At 58.6% G+C, this 12,441-nt stretch overlaps 1 protein-coding gene across 1 annotated transcript in view; it reads left to right on the top strand.

The window, feature by feature from the left end:
• The window catches only part of SH3BP5 (SH3 domain binding protein 5), a 70,165-nt gene that overhangs the window by 53,802 nt on the left and 3,922 nt on the right, over positions 1 to 12,441 (top strand). The window contains exons 4-7 of the mRNA XM_027961858.3: positions 2,828 to 2,992; positions 9,817 to 9,947; positions 11,485 to 11,527; positions 12,133 to 12,352. Of these exons, the coding sequence (XP_027817659.2) occupies positions 2,828 to 2,992; positions 9,817 to 9,947; positions 11,485 to 11,527; positions 12,133 to 12,352 (559 nt within the window). The remainder of the gene's footprint in view (positions 1 to 2,827; positions 2,993 to 9,816; positions 9,948 to 11,484; positions 11,528 to 12,132; positions 12,353 to 12,441) is intronic.

Raw genomic sequence — 12,441 nt, 5'->3', positions numbered from 1 at the left:
TTATTCCAGGAGAACTGTTTGACAGAAATAATGGAGAACTCACGGCATAGGCTGTAATGAGTAAAGTGTGTCGATGAACCTGCTGAATGGTTCAGGTTGATTTGAAATTGAAAAGAACTGATCCAAGTGAAAATGATTTTGACTAAATACACATGAAAAAAGTTAGGAACACTGGATATGAAATAAAAGGGCTGCGTGGCATTCTGTCTAGAAGATGCTTCTGATTACAGTGTTTGTGTCCAGAACATCCTCAGGGTCAAAGCGGCTGCTGCCCATCTCTGTCCACTCTCCCATTAACCTCAGATACATCTGGAAGGGCGTGGAAGGGGGAAGTTTCTGGAACCGAACGTCCTAGGCTCTGGTGACTGCCCATCCCTAGGATGACTCAGAACGGACGACTGGGGCTTGAATGAAACCAAGAGCAGCTGCCCTGCCTCCTTCCCGCTTCCCCCTGGACGTCCCTCCCTCTGAGGGCCTCGCCTCTTTCTCAGGTGGCTTAGAGAAGCCTCTGGGGTTTCCTCCACGAGCCTCTGGCTGGGGGCTGAATTCTCCCAGCAGCACATGAGACAGTCCCCGTGAGGAGGCAAGGCCAAGGCCGCTCCTGGTGCTCCAGTGGCTTAGGACTCTGCCGTGCTCCCAGTGCAGGGGGCCTGGGTTCAACCCCTGGTCTGGGAACTTGACCCCATGTGCCACCACTTAGGCCAGGTGCAGCCAAATGAATAATTTTTTTTTTTTTAAAGAGACAAGGACAAAATTGTATCTTAAAAAAACAAAGCAAAGACGGGGGCTTCCCCCCGCCCCCACCCCAGGTGCCTGGTGCAGTAGGCACCTGGCCCTTGTCCTGAGTCCCATGGAGCGGGAGCTGTCCCAGCTGGAGCCCTCGGGCTGCAGAAGCCAGGCCTCCCTGCGGTGTCTCCCGGAGGCGCCACGGCCAGCAAAGGGCCAGTGCCGCCCGCCTGGGTCAGGGACGTTCCAGGCCTCTCTGGGAGGCTGTGGGCGCCCTGTGTCCATTTCACGCCAGAGTCTTCAGAAGCCTCTTGTGGATCCGTGACTGCGGCCATTGCGTGCTGGGAGGTGTATGCAGATGGAGCCCACTCATTCCTTCAGTAAACCTGGAGTATCCCTTTGGGTTTCAAGTGCTACAGGCTCTTAGACAGGGATAGGGAAAGCCGTCTGGAGGCCTGTGAGGGGAGCGGGTATGAAGTGGTGATGGCCCACACTCCCTTGGGAGTGGGGTCCGAGGGGAGGGAGCAGTGTTGGGGTGCAGGAGAGGTCCCGCTCAAGAGCATGCAGCCTCAGCCTCTGAAGACCCCACCTTCGGCTCCCCTGGTTCCTGACTGGGAAGGAGCTGAGCTCTTACACGGGGCTCCTGCACCCCCGCACCCCCACTTTGTGGAAGGGAAATGCGCTGTCCTTGGGGGCTAACATCTTTTCTCCCTGCGACCCTCCCTGCGCCCTACTCATCCTCGTCTATTTGGCAGTGGCCAGTGTGGCCCTAGGATAAGAAGCAGCAAGAGGGGCCTCGCTGGAGCAGCGCTGGCTCAGCAGTGTGTAGCCCAGCGGGTGGCATTTTTTTAGAAGTTTTGCACTAAGCCCTGGGTCAGGGCTTGCTCTCTGTGTGGCCCCGGGCAGTTTCTTTAACCTTTCTGAGCTGGTCTCCTTCACAAGGCAGGAAGCCACTTGGACTCGCTCCCAGGGTAATTCTGAGATCCTAGTGTGGCCTGGCCCAGAACGGCTCACCGTATACCGTCTGACTCCGAGTGGACACCCCAACAGTAGCTGCTGTGACCTTCCTCCCAGTCATCTGAACCCACGCCGAGGGTTTGTGGGCAGTCAGGTACTGGGCCAGTCTCGTCTTGCGGGCTCTCTCTGTGATCTGGAGCCGCCCCCAGTGGGAGCACGGGCATTGGACGGTCAAGACCCCTGGACATCTTCAGTTTCTGCAGCTGACTGGCTGGTGGCCATCCGGGTGGGGGCTCCCGTGCGGTCTTTGGTCCTCAGCAGCCCCTCTGACTGTCTGTGATTCATGGATAGACTGTCCGCTAGCCCGCGATCGCGCCGTTGGTAACACTGCCCAGGGAGCAGACACCTCGTGGTAGAACGCAAACAGTCCTGCCAAGGGGTCGGGGGCTCTGGTCTCCTGGCCGGCTCCCAAGGAGCTCTGTGACATTTAACACGGGGCTGTGCTTCTTCTGGCCCTGTTTGTTTCTTTTTTTTTAATGGAGGGTTGAGCTGATGGCCTGTGTACCAGCTTCGCTTCTGTTGCACCCAGCACGAACATCTGGTGCCCAGCTGTGGGCTGGTGTGGGGTGGCCTCGGCAGGGGCTCCCCCGGCCTTGTTTCCAAGACCGTGGGAATCGGCAGTTTCCAAGCTGGCGGAGCCAGTATCTAATGAAGGCCGCCTTCAGTTCAGTTCAGTCGCTCAGTCGTGTCCGACTCTTTGCGACCCCATGAATCGCAGCACACAAGGCCTCCCTTTCCATCACCAACTCCCAGAGTTGGGGACACTGCCGTTGGCCCCCTGGGCAGATGGGGCATCTCTGTGAAGGCCCGCGGTTGGGCACACCTGCCACACGTGGGCCACTCTGCTGCCTCTAACTCGGATCGAGAGCCGGCCGGTGTGTCTGGGTCCGCTGGGTCCCAGGCTGTGAAGACCCTCCACGCGCCCCATCCGGCGTCTGCACGCGCCTGTGGGTGCCCGGCCTGTCCGCCGGCTGCACGGGCAGAGAAGGACCACGCCCGTGCAGACCCTCAGGACGCCCGCCTTCCGGGGCGGGGAGTTATAATGGGTCCGGGTCCACGGTCTCACGAGGTCTCTCCTGCGCAGGCGCAGCTGGAGGCTCAGCGAGCCACGCAGGACTTCCAGAGGGCCACCGAGGTGCTCCGCGCCGCCAAGGAGACCATCTCCCTGGCCGAGCAGCGGCTGCTGGAGGACGACAAGAGGCAGTTCGACTCAGCCTGGCAGGAGATGCTGAACCACGCCACCCAGAGGGTATGAGTCTCCATGGGGCGCGCCTGTGCACGCGCACACGCGTGTGGGCCTGCGTTGCATCTGCGTGTGGGCGGGCAGGATGGGCGTGCGGCGGGGAGGGGGCTGGGCTTGCCCCCGCCTCGGGTTCCTGCGTCCCCGGGGTGCGCGTGCCTCTCAGCCCCCGGATTCCTCACTGGTTTCCCGGAGCAGAGCAAACAGGCATGTTGTTCGCCCACAAGTGGTCATCTCCCCGGGGACTCCGTGGGCCTGGAACTAAGCCGTCCTCCCCGGTGGCAGCCCCTTGGTGCCGGCCGTAGCAGCCTCGTCCTTGTCATCTGAGGTCCCTCTGGTTCAGATCATCCTTGACCGTCCTGACCAGTGTGGGCTTCCCCAGGGGACCCCTGGTCCTTCTCCAGGGTCTCCTCCCTCTGAGTCCCCAGGGTCTGTCAGGGTTTGGAGCTCTGGGTGGATGATCTGGATGACCTGCCGGACTGGTCTTGGGGCCTGTGTGCCCTCAGTGAGAGGCAGGCCGTGGCAGCTGAGGCCTGAACCCCCCGGGGTGCCTGCTGGGTGCGGTCTGGGGAACCAGGGTGCCTGTGGGAAGGGGGCTCTGCAGGCTGTGGGCCACTGGCTGTGCCTGCTGGGCTTGAGGTCATCGTGGGGCATCATTCAGCAGCTCTGGGACTTGCTCTCTGACCACAGGGCTGAGTATCAGCAGTGATGGGTGTCGCTGGACTTATCGCCTCTCCCTGACTTGCCCAGGCTCCAAAGGGTCCAGCGGGATGTTCAGTGTTCCTCCTCCTCCTCTGGCTGGTTTGCTTGGGGAGCTGGCTGAGGCGACAGCAGTGGCTTCAGTAGTTTCAACTGAGGCCTTGGATGTGGGGTGACTTAGGGGTGGGGCTGCAGGCCTGGTCTGGACTCCCCGAGAGGCCGCCTGCAGGGCTAGAACAGAACTTTTCCAGTTTCACCTGCCGCTGTGGGCTCAGGTCCTGCAGGACATGATTAGAGATGGCCTTGAGCTTCCCTAAATGGAACGCCTGACTCACAAAGGGCTGGGACTTGGTGTCGAATTCACGTTGACTCCACCACTGCTGCCCCCCTAAAGCCCAGAACCCTGACTGGGCTTGTGTGGCCTGGAGCCTCCTGCCTCCTGGTGGGCACAAGGCCTGGGCAGCAAGATACAGGCCGGGACAGCTTTCCTGGGTCCACTGGGGAATGCCAAAGGGAGGTTGGGAGTCTCGGAAATTTACAAGTAGCTTGACAGAGTGAAAAGGATGGGGGAAAAGAAACTCCTTCCAGGAACTTCATGGAAGGGCTGCCTTTTCCTCCCACCCTCCCTTCTACCCCAACCAAGATCCATATCAGCTACTTAGGACTCATCACAGAAATCACTTAACGTGTTCTTTACAAAAATAATGGAACATATTTCTGCTTTTTCTCCTACTTGTTAAGTCCTAGGGCCATAGTAGATGGTGATGGTTAGGCCTCGATGGTGGCCAAGAACACCTTTCACGCCTGTCTTTGTGAATGGTGCTCCCTGGGGTTGTGCAGTGCGCAACCCAGGGAGCTGTCCAAGACGGCCCTGGGCCTCCTGGAATCACATGGGGCCTCTGAGGGCCCTGGGAGGGTCATCTGACGTGTCCCCTCACTGTGGCCACCGACAGTTTCTTGGTTGTGGGGATGACCTCTGCAGATGAGCAGACTTCATGGGTCACCGGCTAGGATTTCCACCCTGGGGCTCCTGGCTCTCTTCCCTCAATCCTCCCCAGTTTTATGGGGCTCAGATTGCTGCTTCTTGACCTGAGGAGGGAGAAGGAGGGCTGGAGAGTGGCACCAGCAAGAGACAGAGTGCACGGCAGAGCTGTCTGGGACCGTGTCCCCGTGTCCCTGAGCCCAGCCGGGAGGGGCACACTCTGTGGCTGTGGTGGGTGGGGCAGAAACGCCCACTGGTGGCTCTGCTGTGAGCTGCCCTCCCGGGGCCCTGGCATAGCTGGGCTTCTTGAGTGCTGGTGGACAAAGCGAAAGGTCTAGAATATGTCCCCGGCCTCAGCTGATTCCTGGGTCCTCCAGGAAGCCTGCTTCTTCAGGAGAAAGGACCTCTTCTGCTGAACAAAGTGCCACAGAAGCGTCCAGAGAAGGATATGGAGCTCAGAAGGGTCCAGGCCATCTCAAGAAAGCGGCCTTGCTTTGGGCAGGGTGGCCCCCACCCCAGGCATGGTGGAAGGACCCTGCGGTCCCTACACCCTCTTCCCCAGGGTCCGCTGGGTGTCCCTTCTGTTCCTCCAGACTTCGAGTGACGGCCCCCGCTGTGGTCGCCGTGGGAGCCCTGGGGTCTGTATTGCTCGGCCACGTGCAGGGCCCCAGGCGGGGACCAAGGAGCGGTCCTGCGCTCAGTGCTGGGGTCAGCTGAGCTCTGCAGTGCACTTGAGGGGCCTCCCTGGGGGTGCGTGGTCCCTGCTGCTCCCACTCAGACTTTAGGCAGCCGATGCCAGCTGCTCCCCCAGCTCCACCTGGTATGGCTGAGCAGCAGTCCTGAGAGGGGAGTGATAGCTTTCCACCCTTAGGAGGGAGCTGTCGGCCCTCCTGATGTCTGTGCAGAGAGGCCAGAGAGGAGGAGGAGCACGTGGCTTGTGGGCGGGGCGTGAACTGTTAGGAAGTAGCGGCTGCTGGGAGGAGACATCTGGGGTGTGCCCTGCACCCTTGGGAGGCACATGAGCCGTCAGGCCCGCTTTCCTGTGCTGGTGGGTGGGTACGATCTGTCCCCCAAGGCCCTGAGATGCCACCTCCTTGGGCCTACGCGTCCAGGCCCGCAGGAAGAATCAGAAGGTGGAATGAACGGGCTGAGGGGACCACGATGCTGCCTTCCTGGGAGCGGGGGGGCCCTGCTCTTGGATCTGGGATGCTCGGGTTGAGGGTGTGTGGTTGGGAGAGGGTTGGGCGAGATGGACAGCAAGGCGAGGAGCCCGGTTCAGGTCGTTCTGCCGGCAGGGCCCCCCGCCCAGCTGACACAGCCGTTCGGTGCCCGCTGGTGTCCTGGCAGGCAGTGTCTGTGTGAGCAGAGTCCGTGTCTCTGTGGGCAGGGGGCCTGGGCTGCCCTGTGCTCCCAGGAGGGCGCCTGCTTGGTGCCCACTCTCCATGTCCTCGGGCTCCTGAGCACTGGGGGCGGCTGCGTGGCGTGCTCTCCAGGTCCCACTCACTGCCCGCTGGCCGCCGGGCCCGGGGCTGCGGCTCTTCCAGCCACTTGGGCCCCAAACCCTCCCGCTCGGCAGCGGCGGGTGGTCGGTTGTTGGGCATCTGGAACCAACCTGTAGGGGGCAGGAGTGCGTGTCTGTGGGTTTGGGGGAACCCCAGGGAGGCTGACTTCTTCGCTGTCAGAATCCACAGAGGTTGGTGCTCCCAGGGGTCAGCCCAGTAACACAGTCCCCTAAGGAGACGTGGGGAGCCAGAAAACAGTGGTTTCTCTGGGAGGCTGTCAGCTCTGGGAAGGAGGCGGGCAGCTGCATGCTTCCCATGGAGAGTGGATGCTTGGCTGTGCTAAGCCCCCCTAAGGGCTTCCTCACTCATGCCTTTCCACCAGCACCCTGCACCGAGTCCCCCAGCACCCTGCACTGAGCCCACCAGCACCCTGCATCAAGCCCCCAGCACCTGCACCGAGTCCCCCAGCGCGCTGCAGTGAGTGCCCCCCTCCGGTGCCCTGCACCGAGACCCCCTGCACAGCCTCTGCTGCTGCCCCCTCCCTGCCCCCACCCCAACCCGAGGTAGCCCCAACAACTTGGATCTCAGCCGCCTGAGGGGCGTGGTGCTGCGGTGTGTCTGCACCGTGAGGCTGGTGGTCCAGGGCTTGGTCTCCAGCGTGCTCCGGGCACACAGGATGTGCTTCCTCAGTGTACTTGGCTCTGAGTTGGATTTGTTGGTGGTAAATTGAAGAGCATGGTGCAGAGCTGGGAGCGGGGCCCGCAGTCCAGGCCCAGTAGCCTGGTCTTCATGGAGGTCTGGGCACTGCACTGGCTCCTCGGCTCTGGGTTGCATGTGTGTCTGGGCACCTCAAGGCCTGCAGGGACCTCGGCATTTCGCTTCCTTTCGCGGTCTCCACCTTCCCAGCATCTGCCCGCTGCTTTCTTATCCCTGGGCACATAGTTCACACCCGATCCAGGCTTTAGGGGCTGCTGAGTTGCCGAGGAGATGTAACCAAGGTGAACCGCTTGGCGACTTTCTGCCTGGAGGCAGGAAGCACAGTGAGGGGCTCTCCTCTAATAGCAGGAGCTTGTGCACGTGGGGTCTGGAAGTTGGGGCGGGGGTGGTAGGTGCGGCTGGTGGGGCTGAGGCAGGGGGCAGTGTGCTTGCTGCCGCCTCAGTCTGAGCTGGCAGCGTTGCCAAGTGCTTGGGTTCTTCCGAGGGTTTAACTTTAGAAAGCTCTTTTGCAGACTAACGACCAAGGAAAAACGACGGCAAAGTTGGTGGGAGCCCTGTTTCTTGCAGGGGGTGCTCTTCACCGCAGCCTCAAATCTCAGCTTTTGTAGGTCTCTCTTTAAAATGCTTTCAGGGATTTCCCCGGCGGCCTAGTGTTTAGAACTTCACCTTCCAGGGCACCGGGTGCAGGATCCATCCCTGGTTGGGGACCTAAGATCCCACATGCCTCGTGGCCAGAAACCAAAGCATAAAACAGAAGCACTATCATAGAGATTCAATAAAGACTTTAAAAACAGTCCATATCAAAAAACTATTAAAAAAATCGGTATGCTTTCAGACGGGTCCTTAAAGGTGAGCCCTGCACTGAATCCTCTTGTAGTAGAGCCAGTCTCCACAGCATGTCTTCACTTGTCTGATAGGCTTGGGTTTCGTGTGTTCGTAAAGGTTACAGCAGTAAATCCTTACAGCTTTAGACTGAAGAGTTACTGCTGTTTCTCTTAAGTGACCAAGCTGGTGAGGTTCTGTGTGCCTCTGATGTCTCTGTGACGTCTTTGATGTGAGAAGCCAAGCGGAAGGATTTCCCAAGCCCCTTGATCTCGATTGAGAGGTCATTTTAGCAAGCTTGTCTTGGTTCCCTATTTCCCTCTCTGACTTTGTTCTAATTCTGTTTGTAGAAGTATCTCAAGCATTAAAACCATTGTTAAAAGCATATATATATATATTTATATATATATTTATATTTTAAAAGAAGGTAAAGCTTTAACTCTGATACGTATGAAGTGTTCTCTTATATTTTATTTAACGCATTAATTAAGGATGGAACTAATCTGATGTTACAGCTCTTTGAAAGGAGAATTCAGAAGAAAAACACTCACACTTAAGTTCAAGAGTGCCAAAGTGAATTAACAGGCAGATACAGAATTTGTCAGTATTTACAGTGCAGGCAAAAAGCAAATGCATCTCCACACAGTTCCTCTTGATTTCTAGGGATAAGAATCATTTGTATTACTGTCAGTTTCCCACAACTTGTAGGGTCATGAAACAGCTCCAAGACAACGAAAAGCAGAGATAACCTGGAAAAGAGGGCAATAGACAGGATGCCTCGATGTTTTCTGCTCATGTCAGAGTTTCTCCTGATTCTTAAAAAACACCTAATTTTAAGTGCATGAGGAAACTACCCTGAGCTGACTATGGCTGTTTCCCGGGGCAGGTGACGGACTGCTGGCTGCCTCCTGAGTGGTGTCCTCCTGAAACTGTCCTGCGGGGTCTGAGAGAGTGGACCAGCGATCTGAGGGCCCTCTGGGCTCCTCCTGGCTGCTCTTTGGGTGAAATAAAAAGCTGGCCCTTTATCCCCGCCTTGCTACTGCTTTTCTAGTTCACCCCGTACTTGGGTGAGTTGTAAGTAGAAGGTGGGAAGGAAGTTGCAGCCATTTCCGTGGTCCAAACTGCTTTTTCTCTCCTGCGTCCTCTCTCCTCCCAGCCGGCTTTGTTCTGATGCGTTTCTAGGTCAGTGGGGAGAGAACCGACACGGTCCCTGCTTCTGGGAACGTGCCTTTGGGCCCCCACAGAGGGCCCTGGACTGTTGGGTTTTGAATTCATTTTGAAAACGTTCCGCCCAGCATTCTAGCTGACGAGTTTTCTGGCTACAAAAATCTGTGTGAGCCTCAGAATCTGTTTCTGCTTAATCCTTCTGGATCCTGGATTCTTCGGCGTCCACCAGCTAAGTAGGAACGTTTGGGAAGGGGCCAGACGGCTGAGGTCCTCACTCTCCCGCTGTCCTGATGCACACACCTGGCTCTGGAGGGCTCCCAGGCCCCTGATGTCCGAGTCCCTCTCATGTTACCTGCCCGCCCGTCGGCTCCTGACCTGCGGTGGGACAGGAGGAGCCCATGGTGGCCACTCTGCAGAAGTGGACACCCACTGGCTCAGAGGGTGCTTCATGTTGTTCTGTCCTTTTCCTGCTCGTCGCCTCAGCCGATTGGGCTGTTTAATCTTGTCTGAAATGACTTTTCCAGAATAGATGAGTCGGGAAGGGTGACCCTCTTTTCTTTGCAAATTTGTTTAATCTTTGTCTCCCCACTAATTTCCTCATTTAATTTTTACATTTTTCTTTATTTAAAAAAAATGGAAGCACAGTTGACGTGTCAGTTTCCGTTATACAGCACAGTGATTCAGTTGTATACATATACATGGATATGTATGTTTGTATATATGTATATTCAGATTCTTTTCTATTATAGGTTATTACAAGATATTGGGTAGAGTTCCGGATGCTATACAGAGGTCCTTGTGGTTGATGTCCTTTACATATAGTAGCGTGTATATGTTAATCCCAGAGTTCTCATCTTTTTAAACAAAGAGAGTAAGTGATCCTGCAGCAGGGGGCCGTTCTGGGTGTGGCGCGCTGACCCCGCCCCCTCTGCTGTGGCCCGCAGGTCATGGAGGCGGAGCAGACCAAGACGAGGAGCGAGCTGGTGCACAAGGAGACGGCGGCGCGCTACAACGCGGCCATGGGCCGCATGCGGCAGCTGGAGAAGAAGCTCAAGCGGGCCATCAACAAGTCCAAGTGAGCCGGGAGGGCGGGCCCCTGGGCTGGGCTGCTCTCCTCCCGCACCGTCTCAGCCTTTCCCGTGGCCCCAGCAGTGCCTGCCCCGGCTCCCACTGCGTTCTCTGCATCCCCCGGGTGGGGCTCCTCCAGGCGCGACCCCCTGGGAGCACACAGGAATGAATCTCAAGGGCAGGGCGTTACCTGGGCCCTGGGCTGCACTTGCGTTTTGGGGAACTCAGGGCTGTGTGCCCTTGGCTCTGTGGCTGACGGTGTGGACACGATCCTTCCCTCAGTTTTACCTGTCCGCACAGTGGGGGTGAGCTTTGTAGATAATACACATCCTTCAGAGACCCAGAGCTGATGAAACGGCCCAAGGCTGGTTTCCTTTCTTTTTTTTTTTGGAGACAGGATGTGTATTTCCAAAGTTTCTTACAGTATTAAAGATTAGGAACAGTTAACCTTGTCCGACAGTAGGGTCTTTGGTTAAATAAGCCCTGACACTTCCACACATCAGACTAGTTTCTAGCAGTTAAAATCATGATGACATGGGTTCTGTCTTCAGTAGTATATGAATATGTTCATAACATTTATATGTAATAGAGGCAGGCCACAAAAGACATGGAAAGCACAATTCGTCAGACACAAATTACATGCATACACAGATGGGCCCAAAGGAATAATTTTTTTTTAATGTGTGTGTATGTCTGTGTGTATTTATTTATTTGAACTGTTGTTAGTTGATTTACAATGTTGTGAAGACCGGTTTCAATGGAGCTTTTCTCCAGCTCTTCTCATCACCACTCCTGTGTATTATCTGACAATGACCTTGGGGAAGGCTCCTTGCGTCCCTCACAATTGCTGGGCGTCCAAGCAGAGACCTGGAATGGCCTCGATTGCTCAGCCACAGACAGACCCCCAAGCTTCGAGGTGGTTGAGGGGCTCAAGAATAAAGTGCTCGCCTCCTCACGTTCAGCCGACCCCCAAGCCCCTGAATGGAGCTGGTGTGTCCCTGCCAGCTGGCCCAGAGCCCAGGGCGTGCTGGCCTCTCCCATGCTCTCCTGGCCTGTGGCCTGGGGGTTCTGCGTGCGATCTGCTCCCTCTAGTCCTACCCGGAGTCCCGGAGGCCGACCGAGCGCCACCCCTCCCTCCCCCCGCCGGCGGAGGCCCCGCTGTGCCCAGTGAGTCTTGGTACCCCTCCCCGAGTGAGCTGGGGCCCCCCTCACTGCTGGGCGCCCCCTGTGGCCTTAGCACCCCGCAGGGAGGCCGGGGGCCGGGGTGGGGCCCCGGCCTGCGTGTGCCCGCGTGCGGCCTGCGTGTGCCCGCGTGCGGGGGCTGCTGTGTCTGGAGACGGGCCTTCTGGCGCCTCTGCCCTGGGTGAGCGTCTGTTATGGGTCAGGCCAGGGAGCTGGATCTCTCCCCGCTGACCTCACGGCCCCGCTGGAGCCGAGTAAACGCTGGCAGGCGGCTCAGTCGCTGCCCGGGACACCCCCGTGGAGCGCATGGGGGTCACTGCTGACCATGCTCTCACGGGTTTCCTTCTGTCTGCCTTCCCCAGGCCTTATTTTGAACTCAAGGCGAAGTACTACCTGCAGCTTGAGGTACGTGTGGCCTTTGGCTTTGAAGCGGGTGGGTAGGCGATGTCTGTCCTCCGAGTCCCCCCTTTCTGTAGTGGGCCTTCACATGGCCCCACGGCCACCAGGTCGGGAGACACGTTCTTGACCGAGGCTTCGGCTGCTGGCGCGGTGCTCTCTGCAGCCCACGGAGCCTCTGCATCGTCTCTGGCCGAAGCGTCCTCGGTCTGTGGTCCTCCGCACGGCCCCGGGGAGCTTGCCGGCGCCGGGACGGATTCCCCGGGCCACCCTAGACCAAAGGAACCGAGGCTGTGCGGGCGGGCCCAGCCCTCCGGCTTTGCACACGCCCGCCGGGGGCTTCCCGACGCCGCGCAGCGTGAGGTCCACGGCTCGGGGCTCAGGCGGCCCGACCCCCACCTCTGCCTCTGGCTGGGGGGGAGCGGGGGCCCGGGTCGTTTCTGGGCGTAGAGCCAGGGTGGTCACCAGACTGGAGACTGAGCGCTGGTGCATAGCGCCCTGCGGAAGGGGTCCAGGTCCCCGGCCGCGTCCTGAGGGGTGAGGGACCCAGTCACCCCGGAGCCCGGCGGGGGCGCGGCCTCGCTCACCCCCCACCCCCCGCGTCTCCCGAGCAGCAGCTGAAGAAGACGGTGGACGAGCTGCAGGCCAAGCTGGCCCTGGCCAAGGGCGAGTATAAGACGGCGCTGCGGAACCTGGAGACCATCTCGGACGAGATCCACGAGCGGCGGCGCTCCGGCGCCATGGGGCCCCGCGGGCGCGGCGTCGGCGCCGAGGGCGGAGCTGTGCCCGCCGAGGGCCTGTCTGGGCGCAAGCCCGAAGCCGACGCCGTTTCTGGTGAGTCTGGGGCCGTGTCCCCTGCTCCGGCGCCCCGTTCACTGGGGCGCTGCTAGCATCCTGAGTCAGCGTGCTGCGCTTAGATAAGT

Source organism: Ovis aries, chromosome 1, assembly GCF_016772045.2.
Source record: "Ovis aries strain OAR_USU_Benz2616 breed Rambouillet chromosome 1, ARS-UI_Ramb_v3.0, whole genome shotgun sequence".
NCBI classification, from domain to species: domain Eukaryota; kingdom Metazoa; phylum Chordata; class Mammalia; order Artiodactyla; family Bovidae; genus Ovis; species Ovis aries.
The sequence above is the reverse complement of the archived record's forward strand: the minus strand, read 5'-3'. Positions and strand labels throughout refer to the sequence as shown.